The 23,902-nt window shown below is 38.6% G+C and overlaps 1 protein-coding gene across 1 annotated transcript; it reads right to left on the bottom strand.

The window, feature by feature from the left end:
• Positions 1-905: 905 nt before the first annotated feature.
• Positions 906-23,566, bottom strand: LRRC58 (leucine rich repeat containing 58). The gene is made up of 4 exons (XM_082624242.1): positions 22,984-23,566; positions 12,046-12,174; positions 10,174-10,451; positions 906-6,897 (listed from the first exon to the last, which is right to left on the bottom strand). Exons 1-4 carry the CDS (start codon positions 23,481-23,483, stop codon positions 6,689-6,691), a joined length of 1,116 nt encoding a protein of 371 aa, XP_082480368.1. The 5' UTR covers positions 23,484-23,566; the 3' UTR covers positions 906-6,688.
• Between the last annotated feature and the right edge of the window lie 336 nt (positions 23,567-23,902).

Below are 23,902 nucleotides of genomic sequence, written 5' to 3'. Positions count from 1 at the left end.
GTTTCCTTAAGCTCTAACATTCTAGGGCATGCTGATGGAACTGCTCACGAAGCTGGCAATGACTGATGTTATGAATGGGACACATCCAAGTCTTACATAGCCCCTGAAATGTTCTGGCTTCCCATGTAGTATCTACAGAGTTAGACAAGCCATTAAAGAAGAAGTTTCTTCCAACACTTGTTCTAAGGAGAACATCCACAACAGGGCATGTTAGGGAGCAGTTTTATCCTCAGGAAAGATCAGTTACACCCAATGTTTCTTCTCTTGTGCCCTCAAATTTCTGAGCCCATCTTCACCAAGAGGACTTCCTATATACCAACCAGGGAAGTGCTGAGCTTTTTCCATTTCAGCAATTCTGAAACATCGGCTGTTTTGCAGAGTGTGTCTTTCCTACCCACTCTGTTTACCTCAACTCATAACCAACCATGTTATTCTTCCAAATTCTGGAATCTAGAAATATGTCAGGTGTTCTAGGGTCACCACAATAATGGCGCTAAATAAGTACTGCAATATCAATGTGCTCAGTTAATAGTATACTACTTTGCATCAAGATTGTATGATTCTGGACTAAATGCAAGAAGTAACTGACCTTCAGTAGCAACATGACCTCACCAATTTTGTTTTAAGAGTATGCATCGTAAGTCTGTTAAGACTGTGGAAGCAGAAGGAACTCTGGTAGAAAGGATCTGGTCTAGTTCATCTTTCAACCTTTGCATCTAGCACAGAGAGTATAAATACTAATACACACTTAATGCATTATTCATGTACTGAAAAAATTCAGTGAATAGATGAGCAATGGTATAGCAAGTAATCAGGCAAAAACCAACAGCATAAGGATTTTAGATATTTTAAGTAAATGCTTGTCAATTAAAACTAAAATACTTTTGCTTTTCCAGAATACAGAATTAGATTCCAACAAAACACTTTTAATAAAATAAGGCACAATGTTTGATAAGGCAAAATTCACACAGAGGGTTAATATTAGATCACATTCTTTTGTGTGTCCTGGGGGGAAAAAAGGAGGTATAGAATTGAAGTAGCTTAAATACTCTTTTTAGAGCATTTACCATTACAAGGTAATACATAAATTTGATGCAATAAACTATATCTTGTCCCAAAAATAAAATGTAATTGAGTCACACTGCTGAATTACATTGTTACCATTGTTTTAAATATATATATACCTACAGATATAGATATTCTTAAGTCACAAGAATGCAAATACAGAAAATTAAATCAGGTAATAAAAAATAATTTGACTAAAGTAAAAGTACATATATTTTTGATATCCTTTGTTGATACTTTAAAGTCCCAAACTTTATAAAAAGTTAAAATACTGGTTATTTAAAATATTTCTCCCATTATATTTTTGTTTCTCATGAATACAAAGTGGGCTCAGAAATGCAACAGACACCAATTGCAGGCACACAGTTTGCTCCATAATTGTTGTAAAGTGATTGTTGAGGTTAATAATCCTTCTCAGTAACACATCATTGTCAACCATTTAAGTTAGTGAAAGGATTCTCTTAAAATTCCAGTTGTACACAGAAGAGTTAACCAATTTAGTAATGCTTTTGTAGTACCAATAGTGATGTCAAGCTTATCCCCAGTTTCTTCCCATAACTGAAACTGAAAATAGAAGAGTTTTACCCAATTTATTCACAGCAAAAGGAAGAAAGTAACTTCTGTTGAATGCAGATAAGTCTCTCCAACCACGGCTTTCTAGTCTAATGGTATATAAATAACCTTCTTTATACTAACAAATTTTAATATTAACTAGATTGAATACTGTCCCTTACGATAAACTGAGACTGACAAGCAAGTGCTAGGTAAAAGTCTAGTAGCACCCATATCAATATTACCCTGTGAGTGTTCAATAATGTGTCATGTTTGTTGTTACTGAACTGTTATTTTCTACATCAATTCTTAGCATATATGAACCAAGTAGAGACATAAAAATGGGGATATTTACATGCAAAAATATTAAACCATACCCCCTTTTTAACCTGGTATTACAAAGAAAGCACAAAACATGCTAGGCTTCATGGCAATAATATCTTTATATGATGCTATTAATATGAATTCGTTAGGAACTTGTCATCCCTTAGTGGTAGCAGATATATTTTCTTTATATGAAAGAGAATATACTTTTTCACTGACTTTATTTCAGGGACTTTAATCCTTCTATGAGTATGTATGATTGGGATTCCTTCTCCAAAAGCCCTAGACTCAGAGACATTAGGTCTAGTTTTAGTGGAAGGAGTCCTTCAGGATCACAGTAATTCTCCTTCAACTCAAAGCAAAGCGTCATGAGGCTGTCACATACAACTAATTAAATGACATAGTTCCCCAAACTTTGGCTCCAGCGAGGAAGATTTAAGGCACATACTTTCAAAGCACAACCGAAGGCACTGCTACCTTTAAAAAGATCATGACTATAAAATACAAAATTGGATGCTATTAAATTCATCAGATTAATGTTATAGAGTATAGTGCTTAATACAGGAACAGTGAAGGTCAAATACTTCTTTTCTGTACAGTGGGAATCAGAACTATGAATTCCAGGTCACGTTGCCTAAAACCTATACAGCAGCCTTTACTGTTGTTAAATGCTCAACACAACTTCAAAACTGACTATTTTGGACTAAATGGGGAGTGATAGTTATACTGTCATAATAAAATCTCTACTTTGGATGAGAAGAAAGGGAGTCATTTAGGTAAAAATTAGGTATTTCTAAATAAATGCAGCTTAACTAATTTTATATATTATATATACATATTATAACTGATAAAAAGTTCTGCCCACAAAAGATCTTATTTAGAATAACTTTTTTTTATAAATAGCTACTGCTAAAATGCTTTATAAGATCAAACTTAATTTGCAGTAATCATTTGCTTAGTATTTTTTCTTTTACATAGTGAAAAGGTAAACATTAACCAAAGGTCTACCACAAATTCCAGGTTAATGAGGTATTACTTTCTCCCTTTGGAAAGAGCAAGGTTGGGTGTAAGAAAATCCAATTATTTGCTGGCCCTTCATTACGAAGGGATGTGGACAATCTCCCACTACCAGAAACTGAAGAAATTTAGTGATAAACAGGCTTTCAGATGGTAGTTAGTGGGCCACTTAATTTCAAAACAATTCAGTATTACTTTAAACAACTTTCTTGGCTCAGGGATCTCCTTGGGTGTCTGGTGACTTCTCTTTCCCTGCCTTTTGTGGTTTTTAAAGATTTCTTTCATTTAATACTCCAGCAATCAGCCTTTCCCTTGTCTTCTTTTGTTTAAATTGGTATTTACAATGTTTGGTAGAACTGGTCTGCAGTATTACCCTGCACTAGTGTGGACTGCTTTTAACTTTACATTAGTACAATAATTTCTCAAGTTTGAGATACAGTTTATAATACAAGTCTTTACTTTTAAATTTGTTAACTTAAAGTTCCAAATATCAAGAATTTTAGAGTAAGAGACTCCCCCAGGAAGCATTTAGAAGTAAAATATGAACAGTAACCCTCAGATCTACCTCTACTACACAAATACAGAGAATGCTGAGAACCCTGACTAGCTTGTTCTCAGGTCAGCCAATCCCTGGCACCATGGAAGCAAAACGTTATAGTAGCTAATCTTCCTATTTCCTAAAATCCTAGGACCATTTCACGGACTCAGTTTGGTGACACTGAGAGAATTGGATTCTAGGAATAAAGATTACCAGGAATGTTCAATGTATCCATTTCAATTCCAAATATTAGCACTGAAGAATTCCATTCTAAACACATTTATGCTTTGGTTAAGTAGTTTTATCCACCGAAGTTTTGGTCACTAAAATTGTCCAAGTAGAGCAGTATCAAAAACTTACACACAAACAAGTGACTCAGCAACTAGAGAGACTTTCAATTTAAATACATAGTCAGCTATATGACTCTGGAACTGTAACTCACTTCTGGTTAATTTCTACAGTCACCAGCTATGAAAACAGGGAAGGTAGAGAAAAGAAACAAAGGAAAGCTTAGAAATTATTAGCAGCTCAGGAAAAGCTTAGAAATTATTAGCAGCTCTTATAAAAGGTTAGGTCAAAGATAAAAAAAAGATAAAACTAACAGCTAAAATGTAGATTTCAGTAAAAGTCACCAAAGAGAGCTGCATACTGATCAGAGATTTTCAAATGTACATAGAGAGAAGCGTAACAAACATTTTGTTGAATGACATTTTGCTGTATACAATGTATATATCTATATTACACAGCAAAGACTAGAAACTGTTTCTGGTTGGACCTATTTACATCTGTAAAAGATCAATCAGTGTATCTTCTGGCAAGGTTAAGCATCTATTTACATACCTACCTGTTTATTTCACAAAGACTAACTCTTAGAAGATTACCCAAGCTGTTACTTAGATCAAACTGGTAATTAATTAGGAAGTAAACCGAGGAATTTAAGCCAGAAAATTTGGTCCTATCAATTTGAGTATTTAACTATGAATACATTATTTATTTTCTATGAAAATATTTTATGTATCTTACCTAAATCACTTACTTACAAAACACTTTGGGCTTGCCATTTAGGCACTGCCTAAATCATCTTTTATCTTTTATAATTTTGTAATATGCAGCCTGCTGTGGTTCAAATGGAGAAGTAAGCAAAGACTTCTTATTACTTCCATTTTATGATATAATCACCCATGTACTACTTTGCTAGGCAGTAGAAAGATACTACATTACTTCTACAGACATAGTCAGAAAATTCCTGGATCAAAAGGAAAAAAGAATCTTATCACAACAGAGTGAAGGGATTCACTCTATAGCAGCGTTTCACAACTGCAGTCATGAAACTCTCATGATGTTTCATGAATTAACATATAATAAACAAACAAACAATCCTACAGTATATTTTCTTCTAAAATAAAAAATACGTGACAAAAACCTAACATATGTACATATCATTATTATACAACTTGCTTTTAGGAAATGGTGTGCCCCAGTCATGAATGCCAGAAATCAGAAGGGAGATCATCTGATGTTCCAATATGTTTCTGACCTTTCTATTACTCTACAGGTAGTATTTACCAACAAATCATTATGTTATTACAGATTAGTTAGCTAACGATTGCTGATGTGTGCTATGTATTTTATTTTACAATGTCAACTTACAGTTGTACTATTACTCAATTTTTACTGCATACTACTTAATAAAAATTTGTCATTTCTACTGGCAATTTGTGAAACCATTTTTCTGCTGTACTTTAAGGGTATATTTAATACATTTAAAATATTTTATCAATATATTATTTTCAAAAAGTACTCCATGGTTAAACTTGTTTAGGAAACTGTTCTATTGTGTAAAAACACAATGACTGCTGTGCCCAATTTTATTTCACTTGTAATGTTTCTCTAGTTTTTCTTTAAAATTAGAGGAAGTTACAGTTCAGTACACACAGGCAAAGGAGTCATACTGGACTGCTAAAACCTTTAAAATCGTTTTCCCACTCCTTTAATGCAAGACATAAAGAAGTTTCCTATCTTACATCTCTCTTCTGTTAAAAGAAATCTGACAGATTTTTCCATTAAAAACTATTATTCTGGGCTTCCCTGGTGGCGCAGTGGTTGAGAGTCCGCCTACCGATGCAGGGGACACGGGTTCGTGTCCCGGTCCGGGAAGATCCCACATGCCGCGGAGCGGCTGGGCCCGTGAGCCATGGCCGCTGAGCCTGCGCGTCCGGAGCCTGTGCTCCGCAACAGGAGAGGCCACAACAGTGAGAGGTCCGCATACCGCAAAAAACAAAACAAAACAAAACTATTATTCTGTCTTATGATGAACAGACTGATCAAGATCGTGGCCTCCCATTAATTACAAAAGTGATTTGTTTAAACAAAAAATGAAGTTAAGGTGGCTATGAGCTCAGATGTCAGATATACAGCTGTTTACCTAGTTCTGTTAAAGCATAAGTGTTCTGCATAGTATGTCAGGTTATAGGCTGCTCTGGTATCATTTCTTGAATAAATTTCTAAATCCTTGTTATGATTAAGGCACTATTACAGTCATTGCTGGATTATACAAGGGTAACAACAATCATAGAACAAAGGAGCAGAAGTGAAGAGTTTTAAAACCCCACATGAAAGTTATATCCCTTACTTTACCAGTCAGTAGCTGAGAAAGGTTTAGGTCCTATGTAACCATCTGTGAGCTTATCTGAATAACTCTGTAATCTAGACATATGGGCAATACAAGAATAGAGGGCTAATCCTGTTACGGTATAGTGTTCAACCTAAACTCAAGGACAACTCTGGTAAAAATTACATCTTTGATCATTTCTATCTTCATATCAACTGTCACAAGTTACACCACTCATGGTTTATTATAGCATTGCTCTTTAGGATGTTCCATTCTGCTGTGTGATTCATGCAAAACTTGAGTGAAAACTGAAAACAATCAGCTAAATCTAAAACTGCCATTCAGAGTGAATTATATTAAAAGAATCCAAACATGGAACTGGACTCATTCCTGCTGAATGGCTAGAAACACAAAATCTTTTACACCATCTCCAACTCCGTCACGGACATTTAAGATGAAGGTATGGGAGAAAAAAAAAAAAAAAGATGAAGGTACGGTTTCTAGTGAACCTCCAAGTCTATTCTCTTTTCTAACCACCTCTGCTCAGTCTTTTAGTGTTTCATACCGCCCTGCTTCCCTTTTCAACCAAGAAGAACTTTCTGCATTCTGTGTGCAGCCACACTGGCTTCATCTTCTGAGTCAGATTCACTCTGGGATGTGGAGCTGTGAGAGGCAGAGCTGCAGGGGGAAGAGCATTCTGGTGAACACAGGTAGTGCATCAGGGGGAGACGGTATTTCCCACAGAAGTCCACAAATTTAATTTGTCTGACGCAGCAATCAAAGTAGACTCCTGGAGAGAAGAAGGAATAAGGACAAAGTAATCATTACAAAGCAAAGACCCACATTTTCTTTTTCAACCCTATCTCCAGCATTCTGAAGAAATGCCTTACAGTCTTCTCTTTAGAGAATCTTAAGCAGAGGTAGTGGCTGCTCCCATAATTGTTTATAGAAATACTGGAAGGTCTTCGGGATGGCAATTTGACTACAAAGAGAAGGCCAGGAGATTTATCTTAAAGGGAGCTGGCGTTAAAAGGACACTATTGGGCTTCCCTGGTGGCGCAGTGGTTGAGAGTCCGCCTGCCGATGCAGAGGACACTGGTTCGTGCCCCAGTCTGGGAAGGTCCCACATGCCGTGGAGCGGCTGGGCCCGTGAGCCATGGCCGCTGAGCCTGCGCATCCGGAGCCTGTGCTCCTTAACGGGAGAGGCCACAACAGTGAGAGGCCCGTGTACCGCAAAAAAAAAAAAAAAAAAAAGAGGACACTATTTACTTAGCTTGTTTTCTCTGGGTGACTTGGTGGACAGTGGTTGATGGAGATTACAGGATACCTAAAGTGCCCTTTCTCCATCCCCCAAGCCCCTCCTTGGTACTACCCTATAGTCAAGAAACTTAAAAAAAAAAAACCAAGGGCTTCCCTGGTGGCGCAGTGGTTGAGAGTCCGCCTGCCGATGCAGGGGACACGGGTTCGTGCCCCGGACCGGGAAGATCCCACATGCCACGGAGCGGCTGGGCCCGTGAGCCATGGCCGCTGAGCCTGCGCGTCCGGAGCCTGTGCTCCGCAACAGGAGAGGCCCACGTACCGCAAAAAAAAAAAAAAAAAAAAAAAAAACTCCTTTGATAATGATCTTAAAGAATTAGTTGTTATACCCAAAATTTGCAGAAAGGAGACGACTTTTAGTACCCCTGTCCTTATGTATTGGGAAGGAAAAATTAAAAGTAACAAAATGCCATCCTATTTCCACAGGGTCTATATCTACAGCTTCAAAGCTGTTTCACTACTGATCTCACTTGACTTTCATGCAATTATATATTGCTAAGTAAACTGAAACTAGTATTCAGCTCTTTTGAGTCCTAATTTAGTGCTCCTGAACTGTGGCCCTTCAGCTAAGTAAAAATACAGCTAGAGATGACAGGAAAGCAGAGGTTGCTGTTTCGTGGGCTTCTAGCTGCTCCTCCTACTAGATATTACACATCTCTAACCCATGAAGGCTGTCACAATGGTTGCAGTATAACAGGAACCCCTAGAACCCTGCGTCCCATCACCTCTCTGGAGAAGAATCTCAACCTTTATACTCTACCTAGGATTCCTCTGGCACCAACTATCTGTATATCACATAAGGGACCAAAATAAAAAGATGTGGTCCAAGCAAAGGAGAAACAATTTTTCTCCTATTTATTTATTTTTCTGTTACTTCTCCATTAACTTTCTAATTTTTTGATCCTGTAGTACATATAATTCATAGTTTAAAAAGGGAAATTCATGGTATGTTACTTTGAACAATTCAGAAAAGTAGACAGATTCAGTAAACTGATCAATCATTAACAATAAATCCCCCCAAAAGAGTTGGCTTTCTGAAACAAATGGAAGTAATAAAATAATTATAGTTACCAAGAGCTAAAATAATATAATACTATCTTGTCATCTGTAAGATCTCAGACTATACAAAGGCAATATCTCACAAAATAGAAAATTACTTTTGTTTAACTTAGAGTTCAGTAACTAGGGAATCTGAGGGGGAAAATGTCAATGGTTCACTTCAGATATTATCTCAAAATTTTAAGCTAATAATTTAGAAAGTATTTTTGTTCCTAAGACAAATAACACAGCAGTATACTAAAGAACTCATTAAGAAACCATTTAAGAGAGAAAAGAGACTTCTTGTAGAGGTCTATTTCTAGAAAAGGATAGATTCCAAGAAATCAGATACAGACTATGAAGCCTGAAGGTCTGGTGTGAGAGTTGTCTCTTGCCACTGTTAAAGCCAACTTCAGAAGGAGAGTCACAGAGAAAATCTAAGTACTTCTAACTTGGCACGGCAGTCTCTACTTCTAAAAGTAAGTGGCCAGAAATGGCTCAGAGTAGTGTCATTTTTCTTTTTTAAACTAGTAGTATCTTTTTTACCTTTTAATATTCTTTGAGAAACTTAAATCACTTTCTCTCTGTTTAACATTATAACAGTTTTCAAGGCCTGACGGGACATCTGGGGAAAACTTCAGCTGCCTCTGATCATATTTATGCAGCATTTCCCTGGTAGCTACAATTATCCTACAATAATAAAAACCTTTCTGTACCCCCATTAAATTGGATTTTTAAAAAAGTAGTCTTTTATGAGGGAGCCAAAATAAAATGACCTGCTATCATTCACTCACCAACTCCCCTCCACACACTCTGGCACTTCAGGCCCTTCATAATCTGGCCTCAATGTATCTTTTACTCTTCTCTCATTACTCCCTTAACTGTACATTTGAGCCAAATTATTACTCATCCAACATTCTGCCCCATATTGTTTTGTCTCCAATTTTACTCTCTCCATCTGAAAAGTTTTCTATCCTCAATCAAACCATATCAAAATTCAACTCATACTTCAAGAATTGTCTCATCTTTTCCAGATCTAATAAATGTGCTTTCTCCCTCCTTTGATTTCCAACAGTATTTTGGATTCCTACTTTACACTGTCTTACATTATATTATTTGTTTAGTTCTCTCTAAATGCTCTAAACTCAAGAAATTTTGAAGCATGGATTTAAAAGAATATAAAATTCCAGGGTACATTCTGAAACTGGCACACATTCAGCCTATTCTCGTACACCTTGAATTGTACTCTATAAAGGTACCTGATACTCAGAATGGTGAGTCTAAGAAAATGTCCTTCAAATAAATATGAAAGGTGGCCAAACATTTTAGAGACTCTTCTAAAGCAATCAGAACTGTTTATGCTTTCTTTCTGTTTCCTCTCATGTTACCAATTTACCTTATCCTATGACAGTTCCAAGAAAGATGAGACTTTCTGGGTATTTTCCCTGTGTATGAATCCTTAAGTACCATGAAAAGAAGAAATAAGGAAAGAAGGAAGAAAAGGAGGGAGGGAAGGAAGGAAGGAAGGAAGGGAGGAAGGAAGGAATCCAGAGAGGGTGAAATATCTTGCTTTCTGGTAAAAGGGTGAAAGAATAAGGCAAACAAACAAACTGCCTTTCTCTGAAAGAAGACAGCTAATTAAAACAACATTTAGATCATTAATTTAAAAGTAACTAAATGAATGGGAAACAAGGACAATGAATTAACTTACCTCCACACTTTGGGTTTGGGCAATTGCTGGCTAAACTCAAGTATCTAAGAAGATTCCCAGGAAGATCATAGGGAGTATAGGAAATATTTCGAATTTTAATGGTCCGTGCAGCTAACTCCAGGAGAGTTGGAGGATCATAGGTTAAATCTCTAACAAAACGAACAACCAATGGATTTCCTCGCAAACTCAATTCTTCCAAATGAATAAGGTTGAGGATCTCTCGAGGCAGGTATGTCAGCAAGTTATTGTGAAGACTGAGGGAACGAAGTGAATGCAACCTAGAATGAATGCAAAACAAAAATCAACCGCCATAACCAAGAAAACTACTCAGAAAGTTAAGGGAAGGACTCAATTTCCCCGTAAGAATGAGCAATTAAGATTAAGGTCAATGGAAGTAAAATTAAAAGGTGCGGGCTTCCCTGGTGGCGCAGTGGTTGAGAGTCCACCTGCTGATGCAGGGGACGCAGGTTCGTGCCCCGGTCTGGGAAGATCCCACATGCCGTGGAGCCGCTGGGCCCGTGAGCCATGGCCACTGAGCCTGCGCGTCCGGAGCCTGTGCTCCGCAACGGGAGAAGCCACAGCAGCGAGAGGCCCGCGTACCGCCAAAAAAAAAAAAAAAAAAAAGGTGCTGAAACCAAATTAGAGCCCATACTTGCATACGTCATGAAGGACTTTTGCCCATGGAATCTTAGAGAGCTTAAAATAGAGAGTATTCTGATGTGTTAGCTGATACAAATGCTAGATTTAAAGGTGGTTTTTTTGGCATGCTTTATCATTCAGATACCTAAAAAAGGAAAGATTTCAAATGCAACATGAATCAAGATCCTTCACATTATCTCATTAGGATAGGAATGCTTCATATCAAATATAAATCAGTAAAATCCCATAAAACCTTGGGGAATCTATGCCAAAGTAATACTCTATTTTTGATTACAGAAAAGAGGCTCAACTATGGAAAACAGTATGGAGGTTCCTCAAAAAACTAAAAATAGAGTTGCCACATGATCCAACAATCACACTCCTGAACATATATTCAGACAAAACTATGATTCAAAAAGATACATGCACCCCTATGTTCATAGCAGCACTATTTGCAATAGCCAAGACATGGAAACAACCTAAATGTCCATCAACAGAGGAATGGATAAAGAAGATGTGGTATATATACACAATGGAATACTACTCAGCCATATAAAAGAATGAAATAATGCCATTTGCAGCAACATAGATGGACCTGGAGATTATCATACTAAGTGAAGTAAAACAAACAGAAAGATAAACACCATTATGATATCACTTATATGTGGAATCTAAAATACGACACAAATGAACCTATCTACAAAACAGAAACAGACTCACAGACAGAGAACAGACTTCTGGTTGCCAAGGGGAAGGAGGGGTAAGGGAGGGAAGGATTGGGAGTTTGGGATTAGCAAATGCAAACTATTATATATAGGATGGATAAGCAACAAAGTCATACTGCATAGCACAGGGAGCTATATTCAATATTCTGTGATAAACCATAACAGAATAGAATATGAAAAAATGTATGTATAACTGAATCACTTTACTGTACAGCAGAAATTAATACAACATTGTAAATCAACTATACATCAATAAAATTTTTAAAAGATAATAAATAAAAAAAAGAAAAGAGGCTCAACGATTTTGAGGAATATATCAGAGCATTTAAAAGTAAAATTAAAAATAAGCCACCCAATTCATAACACACCTCAGAACTTTCATTCTCATGTATCATTTACTTTGAGAACACTTAATTCTTTTCCACATACAAATCATGTGGGTTAATGCAGGATGATAATTCCTAAGCATGTATCTCTGTGTGTACATAAACTGCCTGAAAATACTCACTGTGAAAGCTGAGGAGGCACACTTTGGATTTTGTTGTCACATAATACCAAGTAATTTAGAGAAGGCAAATTTCCTAATTCTGGCGGGATTTCTTTGATGAAGTTTCCTCCAAGATATAAACACTCTAAACTGCAAAAATAAATGAAAAAACAAAAAAACCAAAATTTGAACAAGTACCCCATTATCTTTTATTACAATGAACACATATCGTTTATTCATTCAGCAAATGTTTTACTCAGGCTTTCTATGTGCTATACAGTCTCTGGAGGAATAATGCAATCTTCAGGGAGCTTATATTATAGGTAAGCAGACAAGACACACCAATGTTAGACAATATTATAATTAAATGCAAAACAAGGCCCCAAATAAGCATAACGTGATTAAAATACCAAAATAAGCAAAACAATCCATAAATGATATAGGAGTTTAAAAAGTAGAGAAATTTAAAAAAAGACATTAGTTCTGATTGGAAAGGCTCCCAAAAGTGTTGTGACTTCAGCTGGACTATGAATTTAGCCCATTTAGGGTAGGAGGAAAGAGGACCTTCAGGTCAGAAGGGTTTTTATGGGATAATAAGTATACCTTTTAACACATAAGAAGAGAATTCATGTTGAGGAACCCAGAGATACAGCCAAATTACAGGAGCCCTGTATTCGCGCTGGTGGGTTTGGATTCAATGCATTACTAGGCAATGGAAAGGGGAAAACCACTAGCTTTTTTTTGAAGAGTGGAAAAACACAGCTGAAGTCTATGTTTCTTCTTTGCTCTTATTATGGCAAATGCAGTCTTCAGAGGCTAACTAAATAAATTATGTAAAACTGACCACTATTATGAAATTGAAGTTCTAGATAATTATCCTGTTTTCTAATAATAAGTTAACAACATTTTAGACATAGCATATATTGCACCAAAATGTACTGCTACCCTTTGTGGTGATGACTGTAGAAAGGCTCTCTCCAAAAGATTTTTTCAGGTGGTGGGGGGGTGGCAGAATCAGTTCTTACTATATAAATATCAATGAAATGTATACATACAGATCTTTTCCATAACTATGTTACTTTTGTCTTCCTGTTAAATCTGCTCAGTAGACATTATCATTCTTTTAAAACACCTTTAAATGTAGGGAAAAACAGCCTACTAAACTGTTACCCAAACTTCCAGGATAAGAATTAACTGGGATACTTTTAAAGCTACAAAATCTAGGCCCTGCTCAGATCCAGTAAATCAGAGTTCCAGGGGAAGGGCCTGAGAAGTGGCAGATTTTAGGGTACAAGCTGTAATGTTAAAAGAAAAAGCCAAATTACCCTGCAGAGTTATAGCTAATTACAATCCACAATTAGCATTTAAGAGCACTCTTTACCCTACAGCCCTGCCAACACTTAATATCATCACCTGCTTTAACGTTATTATTCTACTTTTTACTATTTAGCTGGTGTGAAAAATGATACCATTCTGTACTAGTAATCTCTAATTATTAGTGACGTTTAGCATCTTTTTATGTTTTGACCATTTGTACATCTTTAGAGAATTGCGTTTCTTTCCTTTACCTATTTTTCACATGGGTTATATGGCTTTCTCTTAGTTTGTTGAGAGCTTTGTTGTTGTTAAACATATGTTCTGCATAACCTTGTTCCTCTGTGGTCTAGAGCATGGTCTATTTTTGTTCACATTTTATATGTGTAAAAAGAATGTGCAGTTATTAGGATTGAGCTTGTTAGCTGTGCAATTCAAATTTTTTATAGCATCTCATTATTTCACCTTCTTACTCTGGTGGTTAGTTTCCTACCAGAACCATGGTTTTCCCTTTATAGTTCTGTCAATTTTTGCTCTCTTTCTCCTCAAAATATGGAAGCTATATTGAAGATACATTCAGGTTCATGATGGTTAAAACTTCTTGTTGCATCGTTCCTTATTCACATGAAGCATTTCTCATTCTTCCTTCTAATCCATTTTGCCGTAAAATCTATTGCCTCTGATTATCAATACTGCCCACCTGTTTTTGTTAGTATTTATTTAATCCTAGTTCCACCATTTACCAGTATGAAAACTTGGGCCCGTTACTAAATCTCATTATGCCCCAGTTTCCTCTTCTTTAAAATTGAATAACATTACTATATATCATATAGTCAATAAATATGAACTAGACACCGACCATGTGCCAGGCACTATTCCAGGGAATATAATGTAAATAAGACCAAGTTCTTGACCTTAAGAAGCCTACATTTTAGTGAGAGAGACAGTAAATCAATGGATGTATATATATTATGCCAGATAGCTTTAAGCGCTACAAAGGAAAAGAGAGGTAATCAGATGTTGATGGAAGTGATACTGTAGATAGGGTGGTCAGAAAAGGTTTCTCTTAGGAGATGACACTTGAACAGAGATCTGAATGGAATGACTGAGTGAGTACAAATCCCTGCAGTGGAAAAAAGCTTGGTGTGCTGTGAAAGAGCAACACAGCCAGTGTGGGTACATCAGGGTGACAGAGGTGGGGAGAGTGGTGGTCAGAGAAGTCAGAAAGGTAGCCTGGGAAAGCCAGATCACAGAGGGCCCTTCAGGTCTTAGCAAGGATTCTGAATTTATCCTAGGTAGAAGGGGTCTGAACAAAGGCCAGTTGTGTAACTTGACTTACACTTTAGAAGGATCACTTCGGTTATTGTTGAAAACAGCAGGAGAAGTGGCAGGGACAGGCGAGTGCAATGGGAGAAGTGGAAACAGGAAGACCAGACTGGAGCCTAAGGCAGTTGAGTCCAGATATGAAATGATAGAGATTTGCTTTGTACATCTTTTTCTACACCTTAAATATATTGGGGTATTTCTATTTTAATTGTAACTCTTGTAAACAGTGCACAACCTGATTGTTGATATATTTGCACTTGTGTTTTCTTTACCATGGTGTATCTCAATATCATTTCCTCTTCTGTCTGCCTTCTGTTGTATTCATCAAGTTTCCTTTTGTCCCACTCCATTATTTTGAACTGCACATGCTACATCTATTTGGCTAGTAGTTACCCCTTCAATTTCCTTTGCTCTCCCTCTCACTCCCAAATACACAACCATGCTCACTTCTCTGTCATCTTCATATCATCTAGGATTAGTTCTACCTTGATTTGAAAATAAATTGAAATTTATTTATTCCCAATCAATAATTACTCAGTCATCAATATGTTTTACCAATTTCTCTGTTCACCACTGTTTTGGGCACTTGTTATTTCTTTTAAAGTTCATTTTTCTTGGAGTACATCTTGTGGAAGTTCTTTCAGTAAGGACTCACAGTTGTTAATCTTTGAGTCCTTTGTCTCTGATGTTCTTATTTTTTCCCTTCACACCTGAATAATAGCTTGGCTGGGCATAAAATTCTAGGTTGACAGTTACTTTTCCTTACCAGGAGGAAGATACTGTTCTACTATCTTAATACAGCCCATATTCCTTTGTAGGTAATCTGCTTTTTTTCTTATTAGGAGTTTTTAGGGTCTTTTTTCTTTCTCCTTCTTGTTCTACGGTTTTATTATGATGTGTCAAGATACCAGTTCAGAGTGCTCTATTTCTTTAATCGTGGGAAATTCTCAGCTGGCATTGCCTTTCCTACATTCTCTCTATTCTCTTTCTGGAATTCCTAGCAAACAGCACTTTGAACTTCAGGGTCTATTTTCCATTTCTCTTAACATTTCTTTCATACGTTCCATTTCTTTATTTTTTTGTGCTGCATTCCAGAATGCCTCAGTAAGATCTTTTTTTTTTTTTTTGGCAGTATGTGGGCCTCTCACTGCTGTGGCTTCTCCCGTTGCGGAGCACAGGCTCCGGACGCGCAGGCTCAGCGGCCATGGCTCACGGGCCCAGCTGCTCTGCAGCATGTGGGATCTTCCCGGACCAGGGCACGAACCTGCGTCCCCTGCATCGGCAGGCGGACTCTCAACCACTGCGCCACCAGGGAAGCCCACAGTAAGATCTTTTAGCTTACTGATTCACTACGCATCAGCTGACTCCAGTCTACCATTCAGCCCACTGAGTTCCTAATTATATATTTTTATTTCTAGAAACTCCAATTGGGGTTTTCATAGTTGTCAGTTTTAAAACTTCTTATTCTTGTTTCACTGATGAAGTTCCCTCCTTTATCTCTCTGAAGTTAGGAAACAAACTTATTTTGAAGTCCTTTACAGATGGCCTTTATACATATTTTCTCAGATACAATTTCTTCCATTTGTTGACTTTCTTATCTGTATTTCATAATCTCAGCCTTCCTTGATGTGTGGTGATTCAAAAAGCCAATTTGAATCTGAAGTTTTGTCATTCTAAAAATATATTAATGATACTCTCCTTTCTATTCTTATTGTGTAAATCTTTTCAAGACTGCATTTCTCTCTTTAGATTTACAATGCTCAATAAAAGTAAGCAGAACACTTAACCCTGATAGGCTATTTTCTTCTCCTTTAAGGATTACCTTGTGGCAAAAATCAATGGTCTGGATACAAAACTGAATTCCCCTACATATAAGTGTTTAAACACTGGTGAAAAAGGTTCCTAGGCAGGATTTTTTGATCATACAGATTATGGTATAAGTTACTGCTCAGTTACTGAAAAATTTATATTTTTCAATGATGAGAGCTACTACAATAGAATAGAATAGAGTAGAAAAGAATATTTGGAGTCCAAAACAGAAACTTCTCTGGAAAAAGAACAATTTTAATGAGACAGTTGGGAAAAATTTTTAGCAAACTTGGAAGTTCTTTTATAAAGGATTCAATAGTTACATAACAACTTGCAATTTAGTCTAGTGAAGGAGAAAAGAAAAGAAAGTGATGAAAGGGAAGAGTGAGTCTGAGAGCAAATATAAATATTGCCCTTTCTATATGGTTAAGTCAGGAACCAAGAGAAACTAGTGTCTGGTGGTCAGTCACTACTCAATGTCTTCTCTCAGTGTTTTGGAGTTGGTGGGGAGGTAAACAGACAGAAAGGATGCCAAACCTTAGTTGTTACTGTGACTTTGGCAGAGAAAGATCTGATGTTCTAAAATATAACCAAGTTCATGACTTCAAAACCATATAAATCTCTTTTGCAGCTGATGGGTATCATTAATCAGAGTATACAACCAGCGTATTAAATTTACATTTTCAGGCTTATGTGCCACTTTGAAACTCAAATAATTTCCAAAGTTCTTGGACTTAAAGCCTTTCAGTGATTTGTGGGAATTAAATTTCTAAAACACACTCTACTGTTTCCAAACATGCTTTTCTATAAGGAGAAATGAAACTATTGTTGAATTTAAAGCAAGACTGTAGTGTTTAAAAGTTCTTGTGTTTGTCAAAATTGCACCTCTGTTAATCAGCCATGAAACAATTCTATTCTTCTGATGTTTGACAATTACAAAAAACATGAAAATCATTCACAAAATTTAGAGAAGAATTCTTCCTTTCTTTATTGTTTAAGGTTAACAGATCAACCTTCAACTTGTTTCCTGAAAAGTATCTCACCTCTCCAATCCTTAGGGATACTGAAGTGGGTACCTTTCCTATAGGAAGGGCCACTGACCCACTGGAAAAATACACTAGGGTCCACTTAGTGCCAAACAACTTAACCACAGGTGTAAGGAGGAAATGTTTTGCTCCTCCACCCAAACAAAAATGACATTAAATATAACAAAAATATACATTAGTCCCATGTTATGATTGGTTAAAGGGAGATGGAATTAAAGTGAGACAGGTTTGTACCTAAAGAGGCAGAAAATAGAAAATAAGAGAAACACAGAAAGATAAGAACCATACATTTTGGACAAAGAAAGTAGTTTTCTTGAGACAGCATCCCCATACTAAATCATTTTCAAATATACGCACTACAGGATTTTAAAGTCTGTTATACATTCAAAAGTAGAAGCACAAATGGAGGGATCATCTCTTGGTTCTTGCCCCAGACTAAGGCATTGAAAGAAGTCAGAAGGAAGAATTCAGAGCCAGAGAAAAACGCAATATGTGACTCTAAATGGGGAAAAGAGTTTTTAAACTTTACTGCTGCATTCTATTTATCATCTGGCTGAGTCGTCTCTTTTGTAAGATATCAACCTATTGCACACTAGCTTCAAACAGTCCAGGGCACTAATATTTAGCTTTTATTTCCATCACAATTCTCATATCTTTAATTTCTAAAACCACATCAGGCAGACAGTGAAAGAGGCGTCATGAACAGAAAAAGGAAGGAAATCTTTTCTTACTTGAGAAGAAAAGATTGTGGGGAATGGAACCAAAGAAACTCACTTGTGCTCAAACCTACTCTCCCAATGTCTAGCATCCTGGATGCCAAAGAATCCTGAAGCTTTTGTTTTCTTTAACAAAGTCTATTACCTGTTGGGTGATAAGTTATTAAGCTCTTCCTCAGTTAATGTCTGAGCTAGTTGAGAGGAATAAAAGTTAAGAGTTCAGAAAAAGAAACAGGTCAAAATATGAATTACACCTACTTTTCCAACACCGTAAGAACAAAACCAAGTTTGTCCATCTACTAGCCAGTTATTATACCTATTTGTTGAAGAACCTCATATTTTGATGTAAAGAATCTACACCCACAACCTCATGATTCACACTGAGCCTAATTTACTCCAGGGGAATGAAGTTAATCATAAAAATAAGATTTTCACCATCTATTTATTTGTTATACTTTAAAATCATCTTTCAAAAACCACTTTTCAAAAATTTTATCACCAAGGAAAAGGATCAACAGAATACAGAAAATGTACATGAAAATACCCTGCTAAATCTGGAGGATCAAATACACCAATTAAGCTAGGAGTATTTATTTGTTATTCCCTCCTGGAAGGATGGAGGGTGGGGAGAAAGGGGACCTCTATATGGATTATATACTCTGCATTATTTTTTAAACTGCCGTTAAAGAGGGTAGATAGATTCCAAATGCCCAGAAACACCTCACTTGGTTTTAAAAGCAACATGGCATAGTAAACAATACACATCAATGTTACCAATGAGGTCTAGGGAGTCCACTTGTATTCTAAGAGAAGATGGTGTTCTTGGGCAGGTACCTTAGGGTTTGGGTAACTGAACCTCTACCTCTACATTTTTGAAGCTTTAATGTATTATTTTAGTAGTAAGTAGTAAGCAGCCTTTGAGGGTTGAAGCACATGAATCTCCCTGTCGCTATCTGGCCTCAAGCAAGTCACTGATACTAAATCTCAGTTTCTTCATCTGTAAAAAGAAGGGGGTGACTCGGGCCAATTGCCTAGGCTGTCTCTACTTCTAAGAGTATATTTCTATATGACCCTTTCAGCCTACATTCAACTAGAGTTTATATTTGGAGCATATAACCTAAACCTTTACTGATTCTTACCAGGAAAGAGAAATAGAGCAGACAACTGAAGAATGAAAACAGTGACATAAAAGAGTCTACATACAATTGGAGACAAAGGTACAATGACCAAAATCCACAGTAAACAGCCCAGAAAATCAGGTCAATCAGGAAAATGGCTTTAGCCAATCCTCCTGATCACATATTCAATAGAACAGCAGTCAGAAGAATTAGGTTCTAGCCCTTACTCTGTCACTGTGGAAAATTCATGGGTTTGATGTCAGAGATCCAGTTTGATCCAAAGGTCAAATCCAGTTCTACCACTCACTGGCTTTGTGATCTTAAGACTTTTCTTCTCAGGGCCTCAGTTTTTTCTTCTCATGTCACAGAGTCATTGTGAAAATTAAAAAGCATATTTAGAGGACCTACCACAGGGCCTACTGCATTGTAAGGATTCAACAAATGGGATTTTTGCCTACCTTTCTCCCCATGTGATGGTAATATTTGCTCTAAGTTTTTCTTAGTATATTAAAAAAATTCAAATGAGAATGTTGGAATTAACATCAATATTAGAAGGAACTAAGGCTTGACAATTTTACATCTAAATCTCTCTCCAACCCTTCTATCAATATTTCTTACTATCTCTCCCAGCACCACCCTGGTATAAGCTACCATCATCTCTCATTCTACTAGAATAGCCTCCTTCCATCCAGCCTTCAAAATGTCTTCTCATCTCTCCACCTGCTACCCCTTCCATTCTTGCACAGCAACAAGACAGATGTGCTTTTTGAAAACTCTTCCATGTGTACTTAGAATAAAATTCAAGCTTTACCATGGCCTTCAAGATATCACATGGCCTGGGATCTGGTCCAAATTTATATTTGCCACTTTCCCTCTTGGTCACTTCCTCACTATGCTCTAGTACAACGTCCTCCTTTCAAAATTTTGGCCTTCAGTCTTTCTTGTCTCTGGGTTTTCATGCGTGCTGTTCCTTCAGTCTGGACTGATCCCATCCCACCCTCTCCTGGTTAATTCTTACTCTTCTTTTAAAGGCTCAATTCAAATGTTACTTGCTCAAAGACCAAACTAAGTTACTTTGTTTCAAGGTACTCTGTACTTCTTCACAGAACTTACAACTGTAATTAAATAATGAAGTTAACAGGTGTTTAATGTCTCCTCTGTTAGAATGCTCCATGAGGGCAGGATCCCGTTCACCACTGTATCCCCAGCACCTAGGACAGTGCCTGACACTGGGTAGGTACTCAATAAAAATCTGTTGGTGAGTAAACAAAGGGACATCTTGTCCAAATGCCTCATTTAGCTGATTAGGAAGCTGTAGTAAGGATATGTTAAAGTGACTTGCATAAGGCTGGGACACCAAGAGTTCTTTTTTTTTTTTTTAACAATAATAAACATTTATTTAGTGCTTATTACATGTCAAGCATAGATTTAGGCTCATTACTTTTTTTTAACATCTTTATTGGAGTATAATTGTTTTACAATGGTGTGTTAGTTTCTGCTTTATAACAAAGTGAATCAGTTATACATATACATATGTTCCCATATCTCTTCCCTCTTGCGTCTCCCTTCCTCCCACCCTCCCTATCCCACCCCTCTAGGTGGTCACAAAGCACCGAGCTGATCTCCCTGTGCTATGCGGCTGCTTCCCACTTGCTATCTATTTTACGTTTGGTAGTGTATATATGTCCATGCCACTCTCTCACTTTGTCACAGCTTACCCTTCCCCCTCCCCATATCCTCAAGTCCATTCTCTAGTAGGTCTGTGTCTTTATTCCCGTCTTGCCCCTAGGTTCTTCAAGATCTTTTTTTTTTTTTGATTCCATATATATGTGTTAGCATACAGTATTTGTTTTTCTCTTTCTGACTTACTTCACTCTGTATGACAGACTCTAGGTCCATCCACCTCATTACAAATAACTCAATTTCGTTTCTTTTTATGGCTGAGTAATATTCCATTGTATATATGTACCACATCTTCTTTATCCATTCATATGCTGATGGACACTTAGGTTGCTTCCATGTCCTGGCTATTGTAAATAGAGCTGCAATGAACATTTTGGTACATGACTCTTTTTGAATTATGGTTTTCTCAGGGTATATGCCCAGTAGTGGGATTGCTGGGTCATATGGTAGTTCTATTTTTAGTTTTTTAAGGAACCTCCATACTGTTCTCCATAGTGGCTGTATCAATTTACATTCCCACCAACAGTGCCAGAGGGTTCCCTTTTCTCCACACCCTCTCCAGCATTTATTGTTTGTAGATTTTTTGATGATGGCCATTCTGACTGGTGTGAGATGATATCTCATTGTAGCTTTGATCTGCATTTCTCTAATGATTAATGATGCTGAGCATTCTTTCATGTGTTTATTGGCAATCTGTATATCTTCTTTGGAGAAATGTCTATTAAGGTCTTCTGCCCATTGTTGGATTGGGTTGTTTGTTTTTTTTGATATTGAGCTGCATAAGCTGCTTGTAAATTTTGGAGATTAATCCTTTGTCAGTTGCTTCATTTGCAAATATTTTCTCCCATTCTGAAGGTTGTCTTTTCATCTTGTTTATGGTTTCCTTTGCTCTTATTCTCAGGTCAATGTTCTTTTCACTACACTTAACTCTGAGGTCCCTTTCAGCTCTAATATTCTGTTATCTCAGAAAATTCAATAAAGGATGTGAAAATATTTTACAGATGGAAGATTCTTTTTTTTCACTTTGGACAATACACTTGCTCTTACTTTATTTCTCATTCCCCTGCAGGGCACCTTTAGGGGACTTTTGTTACCCTGCTTCTCTGCTTCCTTCTTCCATTTAATTCAACATATATTTACCGAACAATCTAGTAGATGAGGCAGATCTGTAGGCAAGGAATTATAATCAATAAGTGCAATGGCAGGGTGAATGAGGTACAGAAGAAGTACAGTTTAGGCAATAATTAACTGTTGTCCAAGAAGCAGTAAAGAAAGGAAACAAAGAAATGACCCTCAAAACAGGTTTTGAAGGATCAACACGAGTTTGCCAGATGCAAGCAACATTCCAGACAAAGGGAACAGCAACACAGAGGTATTGTATCCATTCAACACATATTTAGTCAGTGCCTACAAGGTGCTGGTAAAGTGCACAGCTCAGTGAATTCCACAAATAGTTTTGCTGGTATCGCTACAGAGAAGATGGAGCAGGAAATGTAGTGCAAAGCAAGGATCAGATCGGAGTACCTTGTCTGTCAGGCTACAAGACATAAATTTGATCTACAGGCATGGAAAACCACCCAAGACTTCGGAGCAAGGAAGGAACCTTCGGAGCAACGTCGCAAGGAGCAACCTCAGATTTACATTTGTTTGAGTATGTACTCTGTTTGGATCACTCCCCCAGACCCCAGAAGACGACAGAAAAACTGCCTCGAAGATCTGCACAGGGCAAACACAACAAACCAAATGCTGTCACGACCACGATCTTATTAGATCTTCACTACAACTCACTGAGTTGGCAGGGCAATACTCACAGCCAAAGAGTTGAAGAAGAGCCTAGACTAAGACAGGTACGTGACAACCGAACGACGCCCCAAGACCAGGCGCGGGGCCCCGGGGCTCCCGGGCACCGCCCCGGGCCTCCCTACTCTCAGGCAGACACCCGCTCACCTCCTCAAGTTCTCGATCTCGGCTGGGATGTTTTGAAGCTGGTTGCCGCCGAGGCTGAGGGTCTGCAGTGCGCGCAGGTCCAGCAGCGAGGCTGGAACCTCTTGGAAGCAGTTCCCGCTAAGGTTGAGCACCTGGAGGCTGCGGCAGAGCGGCGACTGGGCCAGGCCCTTGGGCAGCGCGCCGGGCCCGCCGAGCCGGTTGTTCTTGGCCAGCAGCGTGCGCAGGCCGCGCAGCGCCAGTAGCTCCGGCCCCAACGCGGTCAACGCGTTGCCGCTCACGTCCAACAGCTGGAGGTGCGGAAAGCCGCTGCCCAGCGCCCGCGGCAGCGACACCAGACGGTTGTGAGGCAGCAGCAGCCGCAGCAGCGCCTCCCGCGCGCCGCGCCGCTCCTCGCCCCGCGCCTCCAGCTCCGACTCCAGGGTCTCGGGGGACACGCTGAGGCGGGACAAGTTCAGTTCGGCCTCCCCGGCCGTGGCCACCACCGCTCCGGCCTCCTCCATCCCGGCCGCCGCAGAGCGCCGCGCGCGACCCACAGGCCGGGAGCTCCGCGGCGCCCCGGAACCTGAACCAAGCGCTGCGTCGGAAGTGGCGCGGGTGGGCGGGCGCGCGCCAAGCCCGCGCGCCCCCGCTGAGTCTCGCGACGCGAGGCGGCGGGGTGCGCGCGCCGCTCGGGGGCCGGGCTCCGCGTCACGCGGCCCGCGGCGCGGACCGGGCGTGCCGGCGGGGGCGGAGACCCGGCGGCCCCCAGTTACCCTCTGAACGCGGCTGGGTTTGGGCAGCCGCTGTTTATGGTCCCTGGAGTCTGGTGACCTGTCCCCGGAGTCCAGGACCGCCTCCGTAAACAGCCCGAGGACAGTTTTGTTATTTGGCTTTGAGGATTCGCGCGTCACGGTGCCCCGCCCTCTTGGTTTCCAGTTTA

This window comes from Mesoplodon mirus (assembly GCF_964341445.2).
Source record: "Mesoplodon mirus genome assembly, chromosome: 6".
Taxonomy (NCBI): Eukaryota; Metazoa; Chordata; class Mammalia; order Artiodactyla; family Ziphiidae; genus Mesoplodon; species Mesoplodon mirus.
The sequence above is the reverse complement of the archived record's forward strand: the minus strand, read 5'-3'. Positions and strand labels throughout refer to the sequence as shown.

Excerpts from the sequence above, each read along its gene's own strand:
- LRRC58 (XM_082624242.1), bottom strand. The coding sequence starts at position 23,483 with ATGGAGGAGGCCGGAGCGGTGGTGGCCACGGCCGGGGAGGCCGAACTG. Across the intron at positions 12,175-22,983 it reads GAGATCGAGAACTTGAGGAG|TTTAGAGTGTTTATATCTTG; the intron begins GTGAGCGGGTGT and ends TTATTTTTGCAG. Across the intron at positions 10,452-12,045 it reads GTGCCTCCTCAGCTTTCACA|GTTGCATTCACTTCGTTCCC; the intron begins GTGAGTATTTTC and ends CATTCATTCTAG.